Source organism: Hemibagrus wyckioides, linkage group LG01 (genome assembly GCF_019097595.1).
Source record: "Hemibagrus wyckioides isolate EC202008001 linkage group LG01, SWU_Hwy_1.0, whole genome shotgun sequence".
Taxonomy (NCBI): Eukaryota; Metazoa; Chordata; class Actinopteri; order Siluriformes; family Bagridae; genus Hemibagrus; species Hemibagrus wyckioides.
Window position 1 is genome coordinate 21,386,724 of NC_080710.1, and position 27,050 is coordinate 21,413,773.

Consider the following 27,050-nt stretch of genomic DNA (forward strand, 5'->3'; position numbering starts at 1 on the left):
CACATTTTCTGTACATAGTACATAAATTGTCTTGGTGTATGTTCCTCAAATAGCCTGCGATCTTTCACCTAACTTGGCAACAGAAGCTTACAGAACATCTGATGACTCACTGGGAAGAAATCAATATCAAATCAGTATAGAATATCAGTCAATACTCAGATCCCAAGCTCTGAGCCTCAGCTTCAATGCTCAGTATTAATAATGAAAAACAGATAATGCACATGAACAAGTGAGAAAATGAAAAATAAGATTTAACAACCCCACCCTCATGCTTCTGATTTCATATTTTTTGAATCTATAAAAGAGATTAATCTTAAAAAAAATATTTATATTTTTTATTTAACAAATATCCATAATTACTGATATTTCTTAGTAAATGACAAGCTTTGTCTTATTAACTTCAAGAGAGAGAAAAAATAGAGTGACTGAATGATGAATCTGGTTTTGCAGACATTTCAAAAGATTAAATAAAAATATAAAGAGTGTCATTCTTTAATAGATTAAAAACTTTCATTGAGAAATCACTGTAGTGTAAGAGCATTTACCTCTTTGGGGCATGGTGTCTTAGGAAAATATTCTACTTTAGCATGGTGTAATTTCCTGAATGGTAAGTTTTGTTGCATACCTTTTTAAGAAGTTTCAAAAAGGTTTTTTTTCCCCCAAATGCCCAACAGTTTTAGTTAATGGTAATAATATCATTTTTCTCCTTTTCTGTGCACTACAGAGGAAGCTGAAAGAGCACCCACATGATTCTACCCTCAGCTCCCAGTATGTAAAAGCAACAGGACTCAGGGTCCTACATTCAGAGGCCCAGAAAGTGGTACAGCCAACAAAATGGAAGAACATAGTTCACAGCACACCCTGGACTCCTCCATGCAACCTTTAACACACTCAAAACAGGCTGTACAGTTTTGTCATTCAAGAGCTGGTGGATCATGTTCCCACTGGTACAAAGGTGTGGTGGGAATTCTACCCACAGTCAGGAATCATGCAACCTTATTCCTTCTCACAACACAGCATTCTGCCAGCTCCTCAAATTTGTATTTATATATTTTGCTTGTGATTTTTTTTTTTTTACAGCAAAGCAAACACCGTATATCCTCCTCTCTGTTCTGAGAGACTTAAAGTGTTGGAATGTTCTGCATGGGTTTTAGCTGCATGATGCCTCTGCTCTCCCAAATCCCAAATATTTTGGCTATATACTAAATGACGTGCATACTGAGGTCCATTATAGTGAGGGTATAAGCAACAAGAATGCAAATGCCTTTAATGAAAACACAAAAACACACACCTTCACACACATCAGTAGTCTGTTTTAGAATTATTCACAAGACAACCTACAGATACTGATGCAAACCAAAACAGACAGACCTTGTTTAACTGCCTTAAGGCTTGAATGAATGTATTCTGTATATGATGTATTGTATACTCTTAAAAAAAAAAAAAAAACTCAGATACTAAGGTACATTTGTATTGAACTTTGTAAGTGTGGTTGTAGAATTTCCTCAGGTTTGTTAAACTATTTAAATATTAAGCAGTAATTTGGCCCTCGTTAAAAGGTACGCTGTAACGCCACACATCCAAAAAACAAATGTTTTTCACTGCAATCAAATATATAATGGATTTGGTTTTAGCTCATGTTAATGTCTTTGTAGAGTAAATATATTTCACCTTGTTATTCATGCATAGATTTCTAAATAAGTAATTTTGAACAATCAACTTTAAGTGTTTCCCTAAGAGGACATGAAAGTGTAGGTCTCCATGAGATTAGCAAAAATATGAATTGTCCAACACTCTCTGCCAGTCCTGACCTGTATTTTATTTAAACCAAAAGTCACCAGTATTTGATCTGTTTTTGTATCATGCCTGCAGAGCTGTATAGGGCTGTAGAGTCCTGTATAGCTGTTCATTTTATACCTTAAAGAATGTCTTGGTTGCTGCCTTCGGTTCATATCGCATAACATGCATGTGCCTTTTTTGTTGATCTTACATACACAATGTAAATATTTCTGAAGTCTGTGGAACTCTCTTCGTGTTAGTTGTCCGCTGACTGCAGTAACAATGGTGCAACAATGAGTATACAACATTTATGTTTACAGATTAAAAACAAAATTGCCACTGTACCTTCATTCATGGTATGTATAACTGCAGAAATGCTTGAAAGAGTTTTTTAACCGGTTATGCATCTTTCTGATGACATCCAACAAAGCACTGCATGTACTCACTCCAGAATATTTTTTATTTCGTTGTAGACGAATATCACTAATAAGATATTTCTTGTAAAATAAACCATTTTATAGAAGGCTGTTTGCTTGAGTTTGTTCTCTGCTATCTTGTAATGACTAGGCAACTTATTATCTGTATATATATCTCAGTTAACATTTTAGCAAGTAGCGTAACTATTCTGCTAAACCTCTGTGGATAGCACAAGTAATTACATGTGCATACAGTTATTTAGTGCTGGTGATGGTTTGTCAGGGAATTTCACTGCTCCCATTGCAGTTTATTCTGGTTATGATTCGTGCTTGAACCTTATATAGGAAATATATTTTGGTGGGATATTTGTAATAGATATTTAAATTGTTCATCATGATTTAGTCACCTACAATGCTAAACTATTTAGCAGTCCTTTTAGTATTTTAAAATTGTAAGCAGATGCTATTGAGACATATCTTGTCACCCAGTGTCAGAGCTGATTTAGTTTGACCTTGGGTTTTGGTAAATTGATGCCACTGTATGTCACTAGAGTGAAACAGTAGAGGAGCAAACGTTCCTCTTTTCCTTGTGAAACCTTGAAGTAGGATAGACAAAATATAATGAATGGCCATCAAGTAAATTTGGTAGTGCACAGGGATACAAACACTCAAGTCAAATAAAAACACAATAGGAAGGTATTGAGGTATAAATCCTACAATATATTTTTTACAAAAAGCTACACTCATTGCTACACCCATGAAATTTGCTGATGAAATGGATTTGCTGACTATAAGCAATGTGTTGATGTGGGAGAAAACAGAGAATGTCTTTGCTTAGTGGTCTGTCCACTAGATTTGGAATTTGCAGGCAAAAATACCCCTCTGAGGTGCCTCATAGAAAATGGTATCTGACGGTTGATTTAGCTAATACCCACCTTCTTCCGAGGCCCTGCTGCGTGAGCTGCCTGCCTCTATTGTTAAACATGCGCTCTTAAGCGAGGTCAGTCTGATAGTGAAAATTAGACCTCACATTGGGTTTGATAATGTGGAGAATGTAAAGCTGTGAAGTGCAGAACCAGGTAGGAATCCTTCTCTTTTGCAAGACAGACATTTCACATAATATTTATGCACTTCAGGAATGTTTGCTTATTTCCTCAGCTTAAGCAGTAGTTGTAAGAGATTGACATTAAACTTTGTCATAAGAACATTTACTTACACTGAATTGCAATTTAATTTTAGTTGCATTGTTTTTACCTTAGAAGTTATGGAAGTTATGGATTCTTTTATTTATTGAATTCATATCATTCTTGTATATGTTACTTCTCTGCTTTTGCAGTAACTGGAGTAAGATTTTTTTTATCCAAACAGAACCAGGCTTCTTACTACAGAAGTGAATTTTGTTTCGTCTGAATCATTGCAAGCGTCCAATTACACAGTGAAGAGTTGCTAGTAAATAAAACTTCCAGATTACATTTTTAAAAACCCTGAAATCTTTTTGCTTCTTTTCTAATTTTCCCAAACAGGTTGTTTAGGTTAATGGTGTTCTCTTTCCCTGACCTAGTGAGCAAGCATGAGGATATGTTCTTGATAGAGAATACAAAGCACTGATGCAGATAATTCTGGATTAGAGTATTTGTAAAAATGCTCTTAAAAATCTGTACAAAATCTAAAAAATGTATTGTTTATAGCATTTGCTACATTGTTTTCTAGCATTTATTTGTGCCATAGTTTTAGCCAATCCAGCCTAGATACCAGTGCAAATTTCTTAATTAAGAGAAATTGGATTTTTAGTAATTACTTAGCCTACATGTTTACATTTTATCAACTCATCAATGGTACATGAAAAAATTTATTAATTCATTTTTTTAATAATAATTTTAAATGGTCTAGGCATAATTGCAGAAAACGTCCAGTTTATGCATTTAATAAACATATATTTAGCAATACTTAAAATAAAATAAAATAAAATAAAATAAAATAAAATAAAATAAAATAAAATAAAATAAAATAAAATAGCCATGGTTAAAATAAAAAAAATTAAATATATAATAATTGTTTATTTAAAAAAGTGATGAAATATTGTACAGAGGTTAGCCACATTGTAGTAAGTAGCTTATGTTGTGATTTTTTGAAATAATGTTTTAGTATTTTGACAAGATGAGTTATGTTAGAAAAGAATTGCAAAATAATACTGAACTCTTGTCCTTGTTTAAGTGAATGTCCTGCGCCCAAGCGAACACGCCAAGAAACTAACACAGAATTGCCTACAAAGATAACATAAATAGTGGTGTCTTCTCTCATCTTATCAGGCTCATGCTGAGGGATCACTGCATAAGTAATCAAATCTTCATGGCATCTAAATGGAGGACATTTTATGGATTATTATAATTATAAAGGGTTGCATTTCTTACTACCATATAACTGGTAGAATGTCTCAAATCTGGTAAATGAACAAGGCATCAGATATTTGTGACAGCAAAATGAAGGGCATTTTATGGACACAGGCTTTAAATTTATGTAAGGATTAGAAGGACTTAAATAAAAACCAGACGTAGAAGTTTAAGTAATAGTGATAGGCAGCTGAATTGCACCTTTAGAGTGTTATACTCACTTCCTGGTTCTGGAAAATCATAAGCTTGAGCAGAGAATAGGGGAGGAGGAGTGGACTAGGGGTGGAGGAGGTGTCTTTTTTCATCATGAGTCCTCCTCCTCTCCTGGAGCTCTTTTTCGTCATGGCTGACGGGGAGGGCTGAGCACATGGCTGTGTCTTCCATTGGGTGAGAGTGTGACACACAGGAAGCTTGCGCCTGCGCACTCTCTCCAGTCAGTTGAACAGAGAGAGAGAGAGAGAGAGAGAGAGAGAGAGAGTGTGTAAGCACACATGCTGGCTGATGTAATTACAACCACCTTGTTTAGAATGTGTTGAATACAATCACAAAGTCGGTTGGCCATAGCTGCATAAGGTAGGTTGGTTGTCTCTCTGTGTGATGGATTTTGTATTTGTAGAGTGTAAAAGGGCATTCAAGGACACTCAGTACCTAAAGCTCATTATTCTGCTAGAGAGGTTTGTAGCTGATCACTATGCAGTGTCTGAATAGAAGGAGGAAGTCAATGAGAATACATGAGTAGAGGAAGAAAAAGAGGAGGAAGTGTTTAAATTTACCTTAAGTCACTTGTTTCCTTATAATGTAGATTTAGTAATGTAGCAACTGATTGCTCTGTGGTGATGGTCAGGTGTAGGTCAGTGGGATTGCAGGGGAAAGGTCTCATAGCATGTTCAAACAGTATGCTAAATGAGGAGACTCGTATTTTATTTGTGAATTTAAAATATAAAATTCATCATGCTCTCTTGTACACTTTTACATATTTGACTCAGCTTTCTAGCATGATACAGCAAGATGTTTTTTTTGTTATATCTTTTACTTCGAGAGCACACTTTTCTTTGGATGGTTCTTCACTTCCTGAATGGGTTCTAGATTGAGTCGTCCCCGGATCACTCTGTTGATGTTTCCCCAGTGAGGGAGAACAAGTCAAAGAGGGTTTTCTTTTCTCCTTGGTCTCCTTGAGATTGTATATATAAATATATATACTGCCAAACCTAACAGAAGTGACAAAGAAGTGTAATTCCAAAATTTCACTATTATTTATTCCATTTTAGATCATATACAAATGCATTTTTCATTCATCTTATGTTGAATTTGTGATTTATTTTTTAAAGGTTTTTTTTATTTCAAACAACAATTGCAATATATCCAGTTAATTAAATAAATAGGACATATAATTTGTTGTGGTGTGTGCGTGTGTGTGCGTGTGCGTGTGTGTGTGTGTGTGTGCGTGTGTGTGTGTGTGTGTGTGTGTGATATATATAATATTCATGGATATAAGAGATCCCTTGACATTCAAAGCCTATAGATTTGATGATAGTAGCTATATGAGAATCTGAAAAATGATGAACCTGGCGTAAAGATCTCTCGTGTTTATTTTTCAGATGACCTTCATTACTATCTGTTGGCTAATCAGAAAATAAAATCATTCTCTGCATCATGTCACTGTTGACGCACATTTTGGCTTGCCTCTTTGGCATTGGGTCATGGGTCGCCATCAATGGGATGTGGGTTGAGCTCCCACTGATTGTACCTGAGATCCCTGAAGGTTGGTACCTACCCTCCTACCTCACTGTAATCATCCAGCTGGCAAACATTGGACCACTTTTCATTACACTTATGCATCGCTTCAGGCCGGGGGCGCTGGACGAGCGGCCAGTTATCTACATCATTGTAGTGTTGGGTGCCCTGGCCACTTTCCTACTGGCCTTCCTCTGGAAGCACACACTATTTGTTGGAAATGCTGTACACAGTGTAGCTCTGCTGTCTCTCAGTTTCCTACTGTCAGTGGTGGACTGCACTTCCTCTGTCACCTTCCTGCCTTTTATGATGAGGCTCCAGCCTCAGTACCTCACTACTTACTTCGTTGGAGAGGGTCTGAGTGGCCTGATTCCAGCACTCGTGGCTCTGGTTCAGGGTGTCGGGGTGGTCCAGTGCATAAACGCTACAGCTATTGCAAATATAAGCTTAGTCAACTACACAGGGAGGACCAGTAGTGAACTGGAGGCACATTACCAGCCAGCTAACTTCTCTGTCCAGGTCTTCTTCCTGTTCCTCAGTGCCATGATGGCAGTGTGCCTGGGCGCTTTCATACTGCTGAACTACCACCCTGCTGTAGTAAAAGAACATAAATGTGAGAAGTATCTTGGTGACACAAGTCACCAAGAGAAGGCTGACATTAGCCTCTCCATGCAGAACCATCCTGCAGAGCAGACACCCATGCTGGAACATCCAGAAAGTCAAGCAAATAAACCTCGCAGCACCTTTGGAAAAGGCACCTACAGCAGAGCAGAGGTGGTCTTGATTTTTGTTGTTCTGGCTTGGGTTAATGCATTAACCAATGCAGTTCTCCCATCAGTACAGTCCTACTCCTGCCTGCCATATGGTAATCAGGCTTATCACTTGGCGACTGCAATGGCTGCAGTGGCTAACCCTGTGGCCTGCTTTATCGCCATGTTTTTCCCAATCAGGTGAGACACAGACAGATAAGTTAAATGGATGTAAGTCTGCAGTGTATATTCTGACTTACCTCTTCCTTAACTCCAGGTCTCTGATGCTGATGGGGGTTCTCACAGTGACTGGTACAGGGTTTGGGGCCTACATAATGGGCATGGCAGCAATGAGTCCCTGTCCTCTACTGGTTCATCATGAACTAGGATCTGCACTCATGGTGGGTTACATGTGTCTCAATTATGTTTGCAACACTTCTCATATACCCATAGACCAAATATCAATAATTTAATTTCTATACAATCTTAAATACAAAATGTCTCTACTAACAAGTTAGCGATAAACCATATAGGGATACAATTAATTTTTCTTGTACATACAGATTTGTGTGTGGTTTTTGTGTTTAGGGCCCTAGGGTCCTGTGTCCCCAAAGGCCAAAGGTCCCCAATGAACTAAAATCAAGTCAAATGAGTCCTGCAAAAGATTCTCATCCTAACTAGTTAATAGATCTTGACACCTGACCACAAAAATGTCATAATTTAAAAGACTAAAGACTTTTTTGTGCATTAGGTGGTGCTGCAGTTTGAGCCCCAAACTTTCAATCAACAACCCAGAGCTTTAATCACTTGAGCCTGAATAAAAATAGTAATTATATTACTATGGGATATTTCGATTTGGTTAACTTCTGCTAGATAAATTGTTGAACATATGATGCTACAAATGAAAACTCCAAACTGAAGTTATTATAGAGTAGAGCTTATTATAACAGCACAGGGAGTAAGGACCTCTAGCTGTGTTGGTCTTATTAGTGTGATGTTCTTTAACATGATTGCACTGTGTGTGCTATATTAAACCCCACTCCTCTCTCTATTATGATACAGGTGACAACTTGGGTGATCTTTGTCCTCACTCTGTCCTACGTGAAGGTGATCATTGGGGTGATCCTGCGTGACGAAGGACGCAGCGCCCTGGTGTGGTGTGGTGCTGTAGTACAGCTCGGTTCCATGTTAGGGGCCATGTCAATGTTTCCTTTAGTCAGTGTTTATGGGCTCTTCAAATCAGGTGATCCCTGTAATACCAAGTGCCCCAAATGAAGCAAGCTCCATTTAGTGATAGCACAAATAATACATAAATGTTTTCCAGCTCATTTATCTAAGACAAAGGACAAAGAACCAGTTACAATATTATGAAGACTGCAGACTGAAGACCATATTTTTTTCTGGTTCAAAGACACTACTGAAATGTTACACAAGAAGTGGTTTTCTTTTCCCAGATACTTGCACTGTGTTAAGTAGCCTTGAAGTGCACTAGATTAGTTACACTAGATAGAGCTATAATGTTAAGACCAATGTAAAGATATGTTTGTCTGTTGTGGTTAATGTTAATCTGAATGATGCTTATTTAAAAAGTGCCTTCATAGTATGCTATTTAAAGCTGATGTTCATTTGTTGCATGTCTCAAATGCTTTACTACTTTTTTAAGTTGTGAAACTTTAATACAAATCACTGTTCATCAAATTAAATATTTGTCTTTTTATATATAGAATAAAGTCCTTCAAAAATGTGACTGTGTACTGCATAAGAAGAAACTATTGCATACATGAATACCTTAAGCAATGAACCAAATATAATTTTTATTAATATATTAATCCCAATCTGTACATTCATGTGACTTTTACATACATATTAAAGGTGTATAGTATGTAACTTTCATACTTTTCATGAGACCACCCTTATGAGCAACAGGTACAGTTTGTTAGTTTTATTTCATTTCCTCTTTTTCCATAAACTCCAGCAGCCCCAGAAAAAAAAAAATATATATATGAGGGGGAAATAAGTATGAACTACTTTTAACTAGTTATGTAAGGTAGTTATACTAGTCAAGAGTCAAGAAACGTATAGTTATTTCAAATAGATAGCTGATGCAGTACACAGTGAAATGAGACGACGTTTCTGGTGCTACATAAAACAACACAGAGCTATAAAACTACACAGAGCTAAGGACTGAAAGAAAGTTGTCCTGGCCACATAAAGTGCATCCTAGTGCAAACAGTACAAGACAAGTGCAACAGACAATACAACACAAAACAGTACATGTACACAATATACACAATATAGCATAGAATATGAATAAGATAAACGGTATAATATTTGTTACTTAAATGTTCCCTGGTGTGTGTATGTGTGTGTGTGTGTGTGTTCTTCATACTGTACATAAACCTGACTGCAGTTACACGCCGCTATCGTTAGATGGCAGTAAACAGCTGTGATGGTAAGTTAATAACAACTGCAGAATAACATGTAGCAACACTTTCATGAAATCGAGTATAAATCGCATTTTAAAGAAATGGAGGGATCGAAAAAACAAGGTGATGTCTTTGTTGAGCTGAGAGAGAGGTTACAAACTGGACTGTTCATTATAAGGTAAGTTTATGTTCGTTTTATTTTGACTGCCTATAGCAGTTTGCCGACTGAGTGTTAGCCTGTGCTAACACTGGAGTAATGCACGCTGCTGGAGTTCGGGGGAAATGATTACAATTACTGTAATGCTGCAGTTGTGTATTTGTCCCCCAATAATTTGCTTGGCTGAGTGGTCTGACACGGGTTTAAGCTATAAATCAAGCTACATTTTCTTTTACTAAGTTATTCAAGCAAAATTTTGGTTAATCAGTTACGTGTTTTTATTTATTTATTGATTATCTGGTTACAGAGTTGCCAGATCTGCGTTACAGAAATAGCGGAATGGTAAATAAAATCCAATCAAAAAGCTAGACAAGTAATAACTCCATATTTTGCCCATGGTTTTTGGAATATTATATTCGGTATGCAGACAGGGGTGTGATGCTCAGGTGTGTACATACACCGACCAGGCATAACATTATGACCACCGGTCTAATATTGTGGCGTTCCGCCTTTTGCTGCCAAAACACCCCTGACCCGTCATGCACTGTGTATTCTGACACTTTTCTATCAGAACCAGCATTAACGTCTTCAGCAATCTGAGCAACAGTAGCTCGTCTGTTGGATTGGATCACACGGGCCAGCCTTCGCTCCCCACGTGCATCAATGAGCCTTGGCCGCCCAATGACTCTGTCACTGGTTCACCACTGTTCCTTCCTTGGACCACTTTTGATAGATACTGACCACTGCAGACCGGGAACACCCTAAAGGGCTGCAGTTTTTGCCCATTTTTCCTGCTTCTAACACACATTTGAGGACGAAATGTTCACTTGCTGCCTAATATATCTAACACTAACCGGTGCCATGATTAGGAGATAGTCCATATTATTTTCTTCGATAACATAATGTTATACCTGATCAGAAAGGAAGGAAATCAGTAGTATTTCAAATAAGCAGTCTTTACTACTGTGGTGAGCAGAAAGGCATCTCGGAACTCACAACACATTAAAAGCTTGAGGTAGATGAACCAAGAACAAACCAAGAACAAGACTCCCCAAAACTAGACGGGAAATGGTTAGGTGATATGGCTTAGGACTGCAGGGACTGCATAATTGTGGAAGGAGTCAAAAATGTATCCGTATTTTCTTGCAACTATATAGTCCATAGACCATCCATACATTTCTGATATTCTACAATAGATAGTAAAAGGGTAAGTTAAATAATTAGATAATAATAATAATAATAATAATAATAATAATAATAATAATAATAATAATAATAATAACCATTTTTATATAAATCTGTGTCTCCCTATTTTTTTCACTTCTGCCTTTGACCACTAGATGGCGATGCTTGTATGTTTTGTAATTGTCTTTATGGCACTCGTGTATGATGGTGTGTATGTAATGCATACCGGCTGCCCTGTGGCTTAGGGGACAGTACCCAGTGGGAGTATAATAGCACTTATGTAATTTACAGCTATAATAAATGTAATGTTATTTACTGCCTCATTACAGTTGTGAAAGTGTTTTACATTAAAGTATGTTGTTTTGCTACACTGCTGCTATATGAAAATAGTGACTACTGTTAACACTGTACCATACATTAAAAATGACCACGTGGGTAACTCCAAAGCAAACAACCACAAATTCTACAGAGATCGTGTAATTAACACTATATGTAGCAGATTATGTCATTTTTGATCTTTAATGCTCATTAAATCCACCATATGAGCAGCACACCGCCTGAGAGAAGTGGGCTGAGGATAAAAGTAGACACTGGTGATGAATAGTCTCTACTTTTTCTTTTTTGCTGCCTCAGGATGAAACCATCCGGATAATGTATGCATGTAGTGTGTGTCGTATGTGTCTGAAATTTTCTCACCAGCAGATTGTGTGTTTCTGGTTTGCTAACCAGCACAGATTGTGTTGAAATTCAGTTGTTATTCCTTCACTAACTTCTCTTTTTTTCTTTTTCTTTCTTCCTTTCCTTTCTTTTCTTTTCTTTTCTTTTTTTTTTTTTTTTTTTTTTAGAACAGATGTTGTGAAGGACACATCTGAGGTAAATGTGTCTAGTGAAGACTCGGCCCTAAAAATCCACATATCCGATAGGATTTATGAGGTGAAGTTACCCCCAGAGGTCAGTCTAGTGGAGGGTTCGTGTCAGAAGAATCCAGAGCTGAATGTGGATGGGCTGCATGTTAGAGTGCGTTTGAAGGTGGGCCAACGTTCAGGTATGAGCCAAGTTCATTGTGGGTATCAACTAATTATATTCACTTAACTTTCATTAGAGAAATCCGTATATATCATTATGATCACAAAAACCCCCATGGGCCAAAGTTGGTAGGTCATTAAGCATGAACTTGTTCAAGGGCTGTGTAACCTCATTTGAGGAATTTGAGTAATGAGTGCTGGCCCGCCCTCAGGCTCCACATATCATCATACTCTACAGATTAACGGAGATTAATGATGAATGCAGATTGTATGACCTTTGGCTTTGAGCCACGGCAGTGCTTGTTTCAAACTGAGCCCTCCTCAGCAGTGTGGGTGGCCATCTGACCTCAGCCGCTATGACTCTCCGAACAGATATGATGTCATCCTTCGAACTTGTTTTTGCTGGCTGTTAATTATTGTACCATGTTATTCATCCTGAATCCCTGTTGCCTGTGCATTTAGATATGCTTGCTCATGGCCATTATGCTGGGCCTTTGTCTTTTTTTTGGCACCCCTGAAAATTTGGTCCAGTTGTATTGTGCAATATGTTTGTGACTGTTTTGTGTTTGCTGTTGCCAGATGCTCCGGATAGTGCAATTCAGCATCTAAGGGCACAGAGGAGCTATTGTTTCTTGTGCCAGTCCTGTGGGGCCATGTTGCTTAAAGACAGGTGAGGAACAGATTCAGTTGTTTTATACTGGTTCAAGCAGAACATTGATGTGCTTAGCTTTAATCCAGTATGAAAAGATTTATTCAGCCAGAACAATTTAACTCTCCAACATGATAATGGTAAGTCATCTTTTCCACCAAACTGGGTAACTCTAAACCCATTCTGCCTATTCCGAGCATCTGTTTCTCTTTACATCTTGCTTTCACAATGCTCATAATCAGTGAACAATGGAGTTCTGTGCAGGTTGATGACTAAAGAGAGTCATGAGCAGCAAATATTACTTTATTTTTGTTTAATTGGAAAACATCTGCCTTACTGCAAATGAGAAAACAGAAAAGCAATTGCCTTACCGCATGTTTGTATTTCCAAGATTCCAATCTTTTTGATCTGTATTGCTCATTAAATCCACCACTTGAGCAGCACACATGGGACTTATTGAGAAACAAATATCGATTCCCAATTCCATGGCCAGGAGTCAAAGGAGTAAAATTGGCCATGCTGTCCAGGTAGGTGAGGGATGCCATTACTTTCTCCCCTGTCAATCACAGTGACGCTAGTCAATCTTAGGGGTCTGTGAGTCATGAATCTTAAAGAGGACCAACCAACAGACTGAAAAACAGCTTTCCCGTATCATGCAGCACTACCAAAGAGGGAAAACATGTGCTTTTCTCAACTGCTGTGCCCCAGGGAAGGAGGAAAATGCAAAATAATCTGCCTTCTTCCACATACACGACCTCACAGACACCCATGATTGGATAAGTGCTGTGAATGATAGGGGAGAATGTAATGCCATCCCTCCCATCCACAGCTAGTTTTGCTGTTTTGGACTCCTGGCCGTGAACGGCCGTGGCATTGTCAATCACGCGTATCTCATTTGACATTGAAATGAACTGCCTCACCAGGTAAACTACAGAGTGTGAGACCCAGTGACTTTGTTTTCATGGCACCAAGCACACCCAAACCGTACATCTAAATATTTATCTTTAATGCACCAACATTTAGTTCTATGTGCCTGATGCTCTCACAAGTATCATTGTTACAGTATATACAGCAGAGGAGTTACATAAATGTTAAATACTGACAAGAAAATATAGCGCAGTAAAAAAAAAAAAAGAGTCTGAATCACCAATGTGAATGGAAAAACTTGTGAAGTTGGTCCTTAAAGCTGGCAGATTTCAAAAAAAAGATTAAATATTTACCATGCAACCTATTTTTACTATAGTAACCTATTTGAGTACAAAAGTGATTCTAGCCAAAGACGGTAATTAGGAAAATGCTGTGTTGTTTGGATTTGATTTGATTTGACTATTTTTAGTTTCACCTGAATATCCTAGCTCAGCTTGCATCACACAGATGGATAATCAAATTCAGTAAGGGTACTTGGGCATGGCTTAGATAATGGTGTAAATGGTGAGAAAATGCAGTATCATTGTCATAGGCCAAGCCATATAGTGCTGTCCTGTGGCAAGGTGTTTTGAATGTCAGTAATTATAGTGAATACATAATAGTGTTTGCTGCTTTAGGGCTTTCAGGCGAGTACTTCCCTTACCAAATGGGAACTGGAACACACTGGTAGATGACTGGTGTTGCCACCCTGACCCTTTCGCCAACAAGAAGCTTCTCCCTCAACAAGAGGACTGTTTACTTGGTGACACCTACTTCCTCTTGACCCGGGACAGCAGTTGTGACCAAAGCCTTACGAAAGGAGTGGATTCCTCCGATGTGAGCTCAGGCTCTAATCTACCATCTGGGAAGGTGTGTTGTATTGACAAGCTCACCAAACTCTAACCCATACTAGTCCACTCTGTTCTATACTGTGCTTCATAGGTGGTATTTGAGCTCTTTTCTTGGGGCATCAGAAGTCCTCATTCATGTTTAAAGGAACTCTGCTCCATCTACACCGCCTCTGGGCTGACAGGGAGTGAAGAAAGATGTTCTTTCTTCTTTATGAAGGGTTCTCAAGGAAGCGGCGTGACATTCCCTTTTTTTTTTTTTTTTTTTTATAGATTCTCCACCAGCCTGAGAAGTCTAACTTCTTCAGGGCTATTGATTTTTTTCTTTCCTTGTTTCTTTCCTTTCCTCATTCTGTGGGTTGCTGTGGCTCTGTGTCTACTGCGAGTAAATGGAAGAGCCCTTTGCTGTTCAAACGCCTGATTCATCCTTCACTTCAGTAAATGGTTCCTCTCCGGTTATTGATTTCTGTTATATGTGGCTTAAACCTGTTTGTGCTTTCAGATCATGTATCTATTTTGGTTTGTGTCTATGTCTCACAGCAGGTACCTGGCCACAGGAATGTGGTTTGCTGTAAGAATTGCTGTGCCGTGCTGGGAGAGCCAGTCACGACAGGTAGATGTCATAAAACACAGATACTGGCATTATAAAGCTGTTGTAATAATGTATGCACTTTTCTGTTTGTCTTCTTTTACCTTTTTACCTACTTAAAAATGGGTGTTCTGGGTGTATTTGGTAGGGGTTTTAGAAGTCTTCAAATTTATTCTCAGTAGTCCCCAGATATCGCTTTAAGTCCACAGAAAGTAACTCTAGATGTGTACACTGAGCACTGTATTTGGAACACCTGTCCAGCCATGTAAATGTTCAATCAGAGAATCATTTGGCAGCAGGACAATGCATAAAATCATGCAGATACAAGAGCTTTAGTAAATATTCACACCAGAATAGGGGGAAACTCTGACCTCTGGTCCAGGGGCCATGGTGTTCCTTTATATTGTCTCCACTCTGTAGCTACCTCTATAATTATATCTTTGTTCATTAAATGCTTAAATCCAATAAAATGTCAATAAAATCGGACAAAGAAAACAAATGACAAACAGTGTTGAATGTGGAATTTTCAAAAATGGCCTGTTTTGAAATATCGATGCTGTTCCACATTTTCCCTTTAAACCATGCTTGGATGAATGCTCTTATCACATTGCATTGTTTTGCATTGCACAATAACCAATAGCTTCCTTTTTTTTTTTTCTTTCATACAATAATACACAGTTTGAAGTTTCTGCTAAAGTGAGTTATATTCAAGCCTGTATCAGCGTATTTCATTTCTCTTGCAGAGGTTTTAAAATTCTATATAACTGAAGTGGTGGTAAGGCAAAGTGAAGATGGAGAGTGTACCATGCCACAAAATAGGCAAGTACTGCTAAATTTTATACACAACACACCTAAATTCTGTCAAAATGCATTTAAATCAGGGGTCACTCATTTGAGTCCTAAAGTCTAGCACAGTTTCAGACTCTGATTAAACTCATTACATGTTTCCCAGGCTTAGTCAGTGTTTTCCAAGACAGAGAATAGCCACACTGTGCAGGTAACTGAGTTCTTCAGGACTGGCGTTCAAGATTTAGTTACATTTTTAATTCTGATCATTTTCTTATCCAGACAGCAGTTCCTAGAGCGAGTGCTTCATTGCAGACTTGTTGAGCTGTCATCTGCTCAAAGCATATTTCGCTTCTCCATCCAGACGCCAGATGGTAAATCTGTGATCATGGTACGTAAGGCCAGTCTAAATCTCACGCCTTTCTTAACAGTAAAAGTTTTTACTGTTCTTTCTTTCTTTCTTTCTTTCTTTCTTTCTTTCTTTCTTTCTTTCTTTCTTTCTTTCTTTCTTTCTTTCTTTCTTTCTTTCTTTCTTTCTTTCTTACACTGATATACTGAAGTACACACACAAGTACATTCGATGACAAATATCCTTTAGAATATGGCTGCACTTGAATATTGTGGTTAATGTTGTTCTTTTAATATGACCAGCTTTGGCTCTTGAACATGGACAGCCTGATCGCTTCATTGTCCGAGAAAGCCATCAGCAGTGACATCTTCGTCTCTGCCAGTGACCGTCATCCTAATAAGCATCAGTCACGCAAGGCAGTTAGAGCAATCAAAGTCCTTTACCTCCCCTGCACTCACGGTCAACAGGATGAGTAAGTCATAAATTCACATCTCATGTTCTTCTTGCCCAGCTCCTTGGTTATAATTTCTGACACCTGGTCTAATGAATCAGCTCCCTATACCTCAGCCTCTTGTAGCTTCTTTTAGGTCTGTATACTTATTTAATATTATTTGAATTATTTAGGTCTTCCTGTTTTTTAATGATAATGCATGATTTTCTGTTTTTCCACTGCTTTCATTATAATTTTGGTTTATTCCTGTTACACTGTAAATTAATCCTGGAATGCAAATGAACTCAGACTGGATGCACTAAAACCTTGTGCTCAACTGTTTTTATTTTATCCTTTAACGCATACAGTACATGGAACCGGATTAAAAAAGAACATTTAGACTTCTGTGCTTGCACTATTGTATATTCCTCTCAGCTATATTAGTTTAATCTCCAAGGCTGTGCACTGTACAGCATTATTACATATCTCGCTGCAAAACAACGCTTTGCCATTCATATCTTTAATAAGGTTTACGCATGCATGTGAACTGTTGTCAGTTTGAAGCAGTTGTCACTAAAGAAATGATAAGAGCACCAGACGGACACATAGTAGACATATTCCTGCACCGTATTCCTCTTCTGTGAAGGTCCATGCTGTCAGAATTTTTGCTGCCGTCGTGGTTTTCTGTGAGCCTGAACGCTGAGCTTTCTTTTAAGGGCACAATTTCGGGTTTCCTGCAGAACTGCAGCACAGATGGCTAAATGTCAGTGAAATGTCCTGGATAGATCATTGCCGTAATGTGACAGGACATCAGTCTCTATGCTACGCTCTCCCTCTGCCACGTTCTCGTTCTCCGTTCAGCGCTCCCCCTCCTCCCTGACAGATTGCCGTGACATAATTAAAATTGTCATATTTCAAACTGTCTGATTAATGTAATTTATGTCTCACTCGCTTGCGCTCTCTTTTTCTCTCTCACTCTCTCACTCTGTATCTGTCTCTCCAGAGCTGTTGATGCATGGGAGAAGGATATCAGTGTTCACCCTCTGATCCTCCCTCGGAGCACATGTGAGGAGGTGCTGCAGCTCCTGAGCTCCTTTACCAAAACACTGCCCTCCTCGCTGTGCTCAATGAACTGTTACCAGGTCTGAATTGCCCTTCTCTCAGAAATTCACTAGCTCACTTTCAGCCAGAATTACACTTAATATTTTGCATTTTCAGTGATCTTTGGACGTGTTATGCATTCTTAGAAAAAAAACACTATATACACTGATCAGCCATAACATTATGACCACCTGTCTAATATTGTGTTGGTCCCTCTTTTGCTGCCAAAGCAGCCCTGACCCATCAAGGCATGGACTCCACTAGATCCCTGAAGGTGTGCTGTGGTATCTGGGACTAATATGTTAGCAGCAGATCCTTTAATTCCTGTAAGTTGTAAGGTGGGGCTTCTATGGATTACAGTTGTTTGTCCGGCACATCCCACAGATGCTCAATTGGATTGAGATCTGGGGAGTTTGGAGGCCAAGTCAACACCTCAAACTCATTGTTGTGCTCATCAAACCATTCCTGAACCAGTTTTGCGTTGTGGCATGGTGCACTATCCTGCTGAAATTATTACTGTTTACTTGAAAGAGGGTACATGGTCTGCAAGAATGCATAGGCAGGTGGTACGAGTCAAAGTAACATCCACATGGATGGCAGAACCAAAGGTTTCCCAGGAGAACATTGCCCAAAGAATGACACTGCCTCCGCCGGCTTGCCTTCTTCCCATAGTGCCATGTGTTCCCCAAGTAAGCGACACACAATCACAATTTGGTCCTCAAATCCTTACATTTGCCCATTATTCCTTCTTCTAACACATCAACTTTGAGGACAAAATGTTTACTTGCTTCGTAATATATCCCACCCACTAACAGGTGTCATGATGTGGAGATAGTCAGTGTTATTCACGTCACCTCTCAGTGGTCATAATGTTATGGCTGATCGGTGTATAACATGACACAATGCATCAACACTCGATTGCACAAACCAGACCTGTATCTCAAATCACATTTTGTGTATGAACCATTTCTAGAATATTTGTTGCCAAGTTACTTAATTCACATGCATCTTTAATATGAATTCTCAAGCCCATGTTTCAGTAAGTTAAAATCAACCCATGTAGAAACCCACCCAAAAGTATGTTCTGCCTACTAACTTTTAAGTGTAAGTGCATTGTCTTCAATTTGTGATGCAGTATATTACAACAGTGGAAATAGCAGTAAACTTGTCCCACAGTGACGAATATGTATCCCAGAATAGTTGGCCTGAAACAATCAGATCAACATGGAAGCGTGCCAGCTAAAAAAAAAAAAAAAGCCACTTCAGCTCTGATTTGGTCTCTAGTAGATAATGCTTTGCAGAAAGGTACTCTAGGAAAAGTCATGTGAATAGTTTTGCTGGCGTTGCAGCGGTGTACATACATGTAGTGCTGTGTATTTCACCTGTCCAACTCTGGACAACACTTATTTACTTGCATTATGTTATTATTATTGTATAGATTATAGATATAGATTATATATCTACATTTGTATTGTATTCTAAACTAATCATGAATGTTTATTTTTGTTAACGTGCATTACTTTTGCTCTAGTGGCTACTAGTGCTCACAGTATCAGCCAATCCTCATCCGAGAAACCTTGCAGATACATGCCAGTTACCTCCAGTGAGAGCTGTGAACTTTGAACAGAAATGAAAAAATGATCTTGCCTGATTCCATAGTTATAGAGCTTCATAGAAAACCAAACAAAGATTCCTAAGCAGATCTCCCATGTCAGAGAGGTTCCTAATTAGTCTGCCAGAAAACTTTGCCATGTCCCATTTTAATATGACACATGCAGATGCCTTCGGGCTTTAGCTGTGTGAAAACAGAATGTGATGGATGGATGAAATGAATGAATGAATAATGTTTAAATGTAGCACACAAAGTTTTCACAGAAACAGGATGAAAACCCATAGATTGTGAAAGCAAAGGGCTGATAGTTCTGCAGGAGGTGAATCCACTTAATTAATTAACATTTAATTTTACTATATCTGCTATTATTATCAAGTACACTACATTTCCTTTCTGTTACCTCTGATGCAGAAAAGCACATCCTCTTTGTCACATACTGCAGTAATTTTAGCACTGCCTACTGTGAAGCTGTCAGTGCTAGGGGCCGTTAAAATGTATAAGCGGGGGCTGAAACAAGTAGTGACGTTTTTATTTGCGTGAATGGGTTCTGTTATTCCACCAACAGGCTGCATAAATAAGACCGGTGTGTTGATGGCCGTTAAATGCAGTCCAGCGAGAGAACGTTTCAGGTGGCCAGAGTGAAAACGAGCAAGAGAAGCCAGAGTGGAAAAAGTACTTGAGCAGTTGTGAGTTTGCACACTTTAAGTGTTCTGGTGCTGATGCCATTGGGTCGAGGGCCACGGTAATCAGATGATGGAGTTCAGATTGAGTTACAGGAGATGGAGCTGAGTGCTCTGTCTGGAGACTTCAGCGCACGGTCCACTGTGAGCGTGAGTGACGTACAGCCGTCCGTCTGCTTAAGCAGGCCCAGAGTGTGTGTGTGTGTGCATTTTTAAATACGAGAGAGAGAATATGTATTTCAAAGACAGCTCAAGTTCTTCTTCACCAAGAACACATTTTTCACTCTGTATCATCAACACCCTATGCATTCTTCTGCCTGAGACGTCCTTGGCTAATGGGCTGAAAAGTATTTATAGCAGTGAATAGCATTTCTGCCACTATGAATAAAGAATGGCACTTCTCATTTTTCAACACTTGAATTGCAAAAACTGTGAGTGGAAAACGTGAAGATGAAAAGAAAGGGAGCTGGTGATAGGCAAGCTAAATGCTCTACCGGAAAGACGATGGATTCAGTAGTATCTCATTATTATTGACCATGTAGGCTAATTTAGACACTGCTCAGACCTTTGTAATGTCACTAATGTTGCTGCTGGTCTGAAATGAATTGTTTCTCAGCTTCAGCAAGCATTAGTCCATTCTATCTACTGCCTGACTTCCCTCCTGTAGTGCATCAGCCGTTCAAACTTCTTTCATCAAGAGAAATATTAGTCTTCAGTCTCCTTGCCAAGTTTGAAGGATTCAGATAATCAAATGCCAGCACACAACCATCAAAAGGGCATGCAGGATGTCAGCCTTTACTGATCTAAGACTTGTACCTCACCTGAGTTGGCACAGGATATTCTGCACATAAACAAGAAGCGTCCTGTATCTAAAGGTCATTGTTGGCTACAGAGTTCTAGTATTGCTTAGGTGTTTTAACATTAATTCCTTGTTAAATGTTGACGTTTCACAACTATATAAAACATGTGCCAAGCATCTATGCATACTTAGAACCACTTGCTGTAAAATTCCGAGGCTTTTAAACAAGGTTTAACCCCCGGTTCTCTCTCTGAGTGTATATAATGGATGTAATGCATTATGTGCATGGATTATTATCTTTGTAAAGAATGATGGGCCTTGAGTAACGCTCTCCAGGGACTGCTCCTTGAGCTCATCTTAACCCCTCATCCATCACCGGAAGCAGACATTGGCACTCATGTCATGTCAGATGCAATGATTCCAGCACATTCCTTTTTTTAGAAGTGCAAGTATTATGTTTAGTTTAACTGTTTGATGTGGAAGCCAATTACAGATGCTCAGTTTCTGAAGAACACACATATATCAGCAGGATATTTTTCCTTCAAATGAAGATATTTATACTATGCAGTATTCTGTACTGTTTATAAAACATGTTGCACAGTATTCTGAGCCTTAGTTTGTCCCCCCCCCCCCTTTTTTCTCTAGGTGGCGTATTTGAGAAGATGAATTCGAGAGTTAGAAGTGGGTCAGAATCTGCGGAATCCATTTCATATGCAGCATGAGACCGTTGAGTTTATGGAACTGAACTATTGTTAATAAACAGTGGATATTAAAAGAAAAAAGATTTTTATACATTACTTCATTACTCACTGTTGTAATAAAAGTCAGTATGTTGTATAGAATATCTAGTCTGTTTTGTCTGATTCTGTCCAAGTGGTTTTAAAAACACATCCAAAAAAACAAACGAGCAAGTTTCCTTTTTATCAAACATGCTTCACAAGACAGAAGTCACACTTAATGCCATGTTCTGATACCATTACCAAGTATCACATCTTAATGGCGGACAATGAAATGTTATTCGGTGGTAGCTCAAGTGGTTAAGGCTCTGGGTTGTTGATTGGAAGATCAGGGTTAAAACCGCAGCACTGCCAAGTTGCCACTGATGGGCCCTTGAGCAAGGCCCAAATAATCCCACCCCGCTCCAGGGGCCCTGCATCATGGCTGACCCTGTGCTCTGACCCCAAACCTTCAAAGAATGGGATATGCGAAGAAAGAATTTCACAAACAAAGGCTACTTAATATGTCTCAAACACAGAAGCGCCAGATCCTCTGTGAGAGTGGGTATTGAAGATGAACGAATGAATGGAATTGTCTGACCTTCATCACGTTGTGTTTAACAGCAAATTCAAAACATATTATACCACTTTGTGCCTCTGTGTTTACATTTCTGAATGCTAATGGATCTAGGAACAGAGTTAGTTAGCAACAACCCCCCCCCCCCCCCATTGCCTTAAATTACATTCATTTAAAAAAAATTGAATTAATGCCTTTTGAAAAGCCAAACTGAACACAATTTATGGACATTCACTAGAATTAAAGGTTTAGTTGCCTATTTTTGATCGCAACCCTGGGCTCGAATGTACAAGCGACTCGTATGAACTTCTTGTTCCGAGTCAAATTGTGTACACTGATTTGAATTAAATTAGCATGCACATTTTTAATTTTAAAGTCAAATTAGCATGCACATTGGATCTCATTTATAGGCAAAATACAACCTCAATATAGTGTTTGGTTTAAATTTTAGCTGGGGTGCTGTGAAATCCTGTTCTATGTAGTTTCTAATAACCTTCTTCTTATAACAATTTGGTGGGGAAAACAATTTCTTGAGAGAAATTTAACCTTTCGGTGAGATAAATTAAAATTGGAAAAATCCACAATATTGGCTCTACAGAATTTATGATTTTGTGCAAGAAACTTCTCCAAAGATTAGCAATGACGTTTTTCTTATGATGCTGGATCAGGTGGAAGAACTCCTTTAAACGAATCTAAAACCAGTCCTCAGTACAAGCTCCGTCCAGACGCTCAAGGGCTTGGTCTGGGTTGTCTAGTTCAGCTCTTGCCACCAGCTTTAAATAGGGTTTAGGACATGGAAAAGTCAGTGAACCATTTTTGTGTGTACTGGAAGATACATACACTGTGATTACAACCTGAAATGTTTTTATGTGTCTTAAAGTCCATGATGTCTTATGTCCTTACAAACATATCAGAATTAAGGAGCCCCACATCACCATATATCCACTACTGGACCTCACAGTGGGCACTGGGTTCTTTTTCACTGGGAGACCTGGCCTTTTTTTTTATGCCCAACCCACTTCTTGTGGTTGTTGCTGCAGATTATTGTCACATAACCTCATTTTAGTCATAGTTCAGAAGAAACTTCAGGCATGTGATGCTTGATGAAAGCAGTTTCTTTGTTCTGGAAAGTAGTTGTTTGTTGTGGATGTGTCATGCAGTTTGAGACTTTAATTAACACCCATCACATGTAGTCATCCTTTTGAATCATTCTCCTCACTACACATGGGCAAAATGTACTTTGGTCCTCTTACACACAGCTTTATCAATGCAAATAAATTAAAGTTAGAGTAACTTTTACAAGGATGCAAATAATTTTATTAATAATAAAATAAGGGCTCTCAAAAGAGCGACCTGACAAGCAGTTAGACTGTGCAATGCAGTAAGCTTTCTTGACCTGGTTAGCATTTGATGCAATTAAAGAGCATTATATGCAAATCCTCTGGCAAGTGTGAACACGTTTCTTTTTAAACACTTGCATAATGACATTTCTTTTGTAAGCAAGCAAGAGTATTGTCAAAGGGGAATTATTTGGGGGTTAAATGTGCCGCGAATGCTACAACAGCGTGTTGGTTTCCAGGGTAGATTTTTTTCCTGCAGTTTGAAAGCATAATAGGCCGTTATTTTTCTTTTCGTTCACTCAGCTCGCTGATCTATTTCACATTACCACATTTAGAAGTGGCACTTCTACAAGTACAAAAAAACTATCACTCATCTGTGTTAGCAAAAAAAATACAGTTTAAGTTTCTGAAAAGCTCCATAACTGGAATACCTGAAAGTCATCTCTTATTAGATAAGATATCCATAACCATACATCTGACTTTTTCATTTCCTTTTTATTGTTTCACCATTTGTGTGTGTGTGTGTGTGTCTGGGTATACAGGGAACAAAAGCTCAAAGAGTATGTAGGAGAAAAAAGTAGTGCATTATCTATTGTTTTCTTTTTCAGCATAATGTCCTCATAGACATTTCTTTCTTTCATGTATATAAAAATTAATAAAAATGAAAATTTGAGCTTAGTGGGTAGAAAAGGCAGCTTTTACCACACTGGCATTGCCATCACGGGTCTCTTTGCCAAGCCACACACCAGTAATCGATTTGGGATCAATAAGGGAGCATATATGGATTAACCTATAAATCGTGACGAGGTAATATGCTTCAGCGGCACTGCTACAAAAGGCCAAACACAGCAGTACCCCCATCAGGAGTCACCTAAGCAATCAGCAAGTTTGCAGAAATGTCTGTAGTGACGGATGCAGCCTTTCCATCCCAGCGATCTACAACAAATGAAGTCTTGGGCATCTACCCATGGAGTGAAATATATTAAGTACAAATGCTAACATGGGCAAACCCTGACAGTTTGGTGAAAGATATGGAACGTTTATGCAATACATGAAGCCTTTGTTTACATGCTGTTAAAAACATTCTCATATCTCAATAACCCTTATCCATGCTAAAATCACTCTAACTCAATATAATGGGCACAGTGTACCAGTTTTGTTAGTTTTAATATGATTTTTTTTTTACAGGTGTATTAATACAGAATTCACTTACAGTCAGAGGTGTGTGTGTGTGTGTGTGTGTGTGGAGGATTTTATAATGGCTTAATCAGATTTTAGACCCAAAACATTGCATTTAATATTCTGAAATTAATGCTAGTGTAGCTGACTCTGTGAAGCAGCAATGCTTCCTGAAAATAAATAGTCATAAATAAACTTTTATCCTCCCTTCCTTGTGTAGACTTTGCTCCTCTTGAATAACATATTACATTTTTTCCCAGCCTAGAATACCATACCGAAGACTCTCATTTCCACATTTTAGAGTATAAAGTTAATGGAGCAATAAATGAGTGAGATTTGCCATATCTCCTATATGCATATATATATACATATATACATACACTATATTGCCAAAAGTATTCGCTCACCCATCCAAATAATCAGAATCAGGTGTTCCAATCACTTCCATGGCCACAGGTGTATAAAATCAAGCACCTAGGCATGCAGACTGTTTTTACAAACATTTCTGAAAGAATGGGTCGCTCTCAGGAGCTCAGTGAATTCCAGCGTGGAACTGTGATAGGATGCCACCTGTGCAACAAATCCAGTCGTGAAATTTCCTTGCTCCTAAATATTCCACAGTCAACTGTCAGCTGTATTATAAGAACGTGGAAGTGTTTGGGAACGACAGCAACTCAGCCACGAAGTGGTAGGCCACGTAAACTGACGGAGCGGGGTCAGCGGATGCTGAGGCGCATAGTGCAAAGAGGTCGCCAATTTTCTGCAGAGTCAATCGCTACAGACCTCCAAACTTCATGTGGCCTTCAGATTAGCTCAAGAACAGTGCGCAGAGAGCTTCATGGAATGGGTTTCCATGGCCGAGCAGCTGCATCCAAGCCATACATCACCAAGTGCAAGCAAAGCGTGGGATGCAGTGGTGTAAAGCACGCCGCCACTGGACTCTAAAGCAGTGGAGACGCGTTCTCTGGAGTGACGAATCGCGCTTCTCCATCTGGCAATCTGATGGATGAGTCTGGGTTTGGCGGTTGCCAGGAGAACGGTACTTCTCTGACTGCATTGTGCCAAGTGTAAAGTTTGGTGGAGGGGGGATTATGGTGTGGGGTTGTTTTTCAGGAGCTGGGCTTGGCCCCTTAGTTCCAGTGAAAGGAACTCTGAATGCTTCAGCATACCAAGACATTTTGGACAATTCCATGCTCCCAACTTTGTGGGAACAGTTTGGAGCTGGCCCCTTCCTCTTCCAACATGACTGTGCACCAGTGCACAAAGCAAGGTCCATAAAGACATGGATGACAGAGTCTGGTGTGGATGAACTTGACTGGCCTGAGTTCTGACCTCAACCCGATAGAACACCTTTGGGATGAATTAGAGCGTAGACTGAGAGCCAGGCCTTCTTGTCCAACATCAGTGTGTGACCTCACAAATGCGCTTCTGGAAGAATGGTCAAAAATTCCCATAAACACACTCCTAAACCTTGTGGACAGCCTTCCCAGAAAAGTTGAAGCTATTATAGCTGCAAAGGGTGGACCAACGTCATACTGAACCCTATGGATTAGGAATGGGATGTCACTTAAGTTCATATGCGACTCAAGGCAGGTGAGCGAATACTTTTGGCAATATAGTGTATATGCATGGATATATATACATATATACATATATGCATGGATATATATATATATATATATATATATATATATATATATATATATATATATATATATATATATATATATATATATATATATATACATATATATATATGTATTGGGATAATAAATTAATGCTTAATTTGGTTTAAGTAAGTAGATCTGATTAACTCACTCAAATGGCTCTAAAAAGCTTCATTAATGATAACCAGTGTTAAATTAGGAACTCAGTGTATGAGATTGTTTTGCACCTGTGACAGCTTTTTCCAAGTGATAGACTATATAGATGGAAGTATATGGGTAGCTTAATGCTATAGCGTTAAGGTTTCTCTTCAGTGGAAATAACAGCGAGGAACACATGGAGTGCCTCTGACCTCAATCCCATTGAACACCTTTGGAATAAACTGGAACACAGACTGCACCCCAAACATCAGTGCCTGACCTCACTAATGCTCCTCTGGCTGAATGAGCAAATCCCCACAGCCCTGTTCCAAAGGGCGGCTGAATCTGGAATGGGATGTTTAACCACTACGTATTGGTGTAACTGGTCAGGTGTCCACATACATTTGGAAATACAGTGTACTTTAGAGCACTTAAGAGCTTCAACTCAGGTCTGGTTATATAAAGGTTATTACTTACATATTTGAACTAAATAGACCAGAGAGGGTAAATAAAATTAAAAAGCTATCCATCTCTGGTCTGATAAGCTTCTTTAAGTTAAATGAATACATGTGATTAGATACAGAGGACCTGCTACAGTTTTCATCAAGTGTTATATTGGTTCGGTCCACTGAAATATTTCTGTTGGTCTGCAGCCATTCCATGGTCTGCCAGTCCTGTGCTTTTCAGCATATTACTGCGAACTAGATAGCAGTAAGCCTGTTGTGTTATGGTTGACTCTAAATTGATTCTAAAATAATTTAGAAGCTATAAAATTCATTTCCATATTTAATTTGTTTCAAGGCATTTATATACTCTTCCAAGA

The 27,050-nt window shown here is 38.7% G+C and overlaps 3 protein-coding genes across 6 annotated transcripts in view; all 3 read left to right on the top strand.

Annotated features, from left to right (window-relative positions):
• macf1b (microtubule actin crosslinking factor 1b) overlaps positions 1-2,287 on the top strand; it is a 32,997-nt gene extending 30,710 nt beyond the window's left edge. For all 3 annotated transcript variants that reach the window (XM_058395964.1, XM_058395900.1, XM_058395821.1), the window contains one exon: positions 725-2,287. In XM_058395964.1, the coding sequence (XP_058251947.1) occupies positions 725-750 (26 nt within the window). In that variant the 3' untranslated portion in view covers positions 751-2,287. The remainder of the gene's footprint in view (positions 1-724) is intronic.
• An 846-nt stretch (positions 2,288-3,133) lies between these two features.
• On the top strand, positions 3,134-8,812 carry zgc:91890 (solute carrier family 52, riboflavin transporter, member 3-B). 2 transcript variants are annotated; one of them, XM_058394157.1, is made up of 4 exons: positions 3,134-3,274; positions 6,184-7,269; positions 7,346-7,469; positions 8,131-8,812. In XM_058394157.1, the coding sequence occupies exons 2-4, from the start codon at positions 6,239-6,241 to the stop codon at positions 8,341-8,343; spliced, it is 1,368 nt and encodes a 455-aa protein (XP_058250140.1). In that variant the 5' UTR covers positions 3,134-3,274; positions 6,184-6,238; the 3' UTR covers positions 8,344-8,812. The 2 variants fall into 2 exon arrangements, with proteins under 2 accessions (XP_058250140.1, XP_058250135.1); XM_058394152.1 differs by lacking the exon at positions 3,134-3,274 and adding an exon at positions 5,000-5,158.
• A 686-nt stretch (positions 8,813-9,498) lies between these two features.
• Positions 9,499-21,440, top strand: ube3d (ubiquitin protein ligase E3D). The gene is made up of 10 exons (XM_058394169.1): positions 9,499-9,672; positions 11,682-11,881; positions 12,441-12,531; positions 14,055-14,286; positions 14,805-14,877; positions 15,597-15,676; positions 15,926-16,030; positions 16,291-16,460; positions 17,422-17,560; positions 21,256-21,440. The coding sequence occupies exons 1-10, from the start codon at positions 9,596-9,598 to the stop codon at positions 21,274-21,276; spliced, it is 1,188 nt and encodes a 395-aa protein (XP_058250152.1). The 5' UTR covers positions 9,499-9,595; the 3' UTR covers positions 21,277-21,440.
• The last annotated feature ends 5,610 nt before the right edge of the window (positions 21,441-27,050 follow it).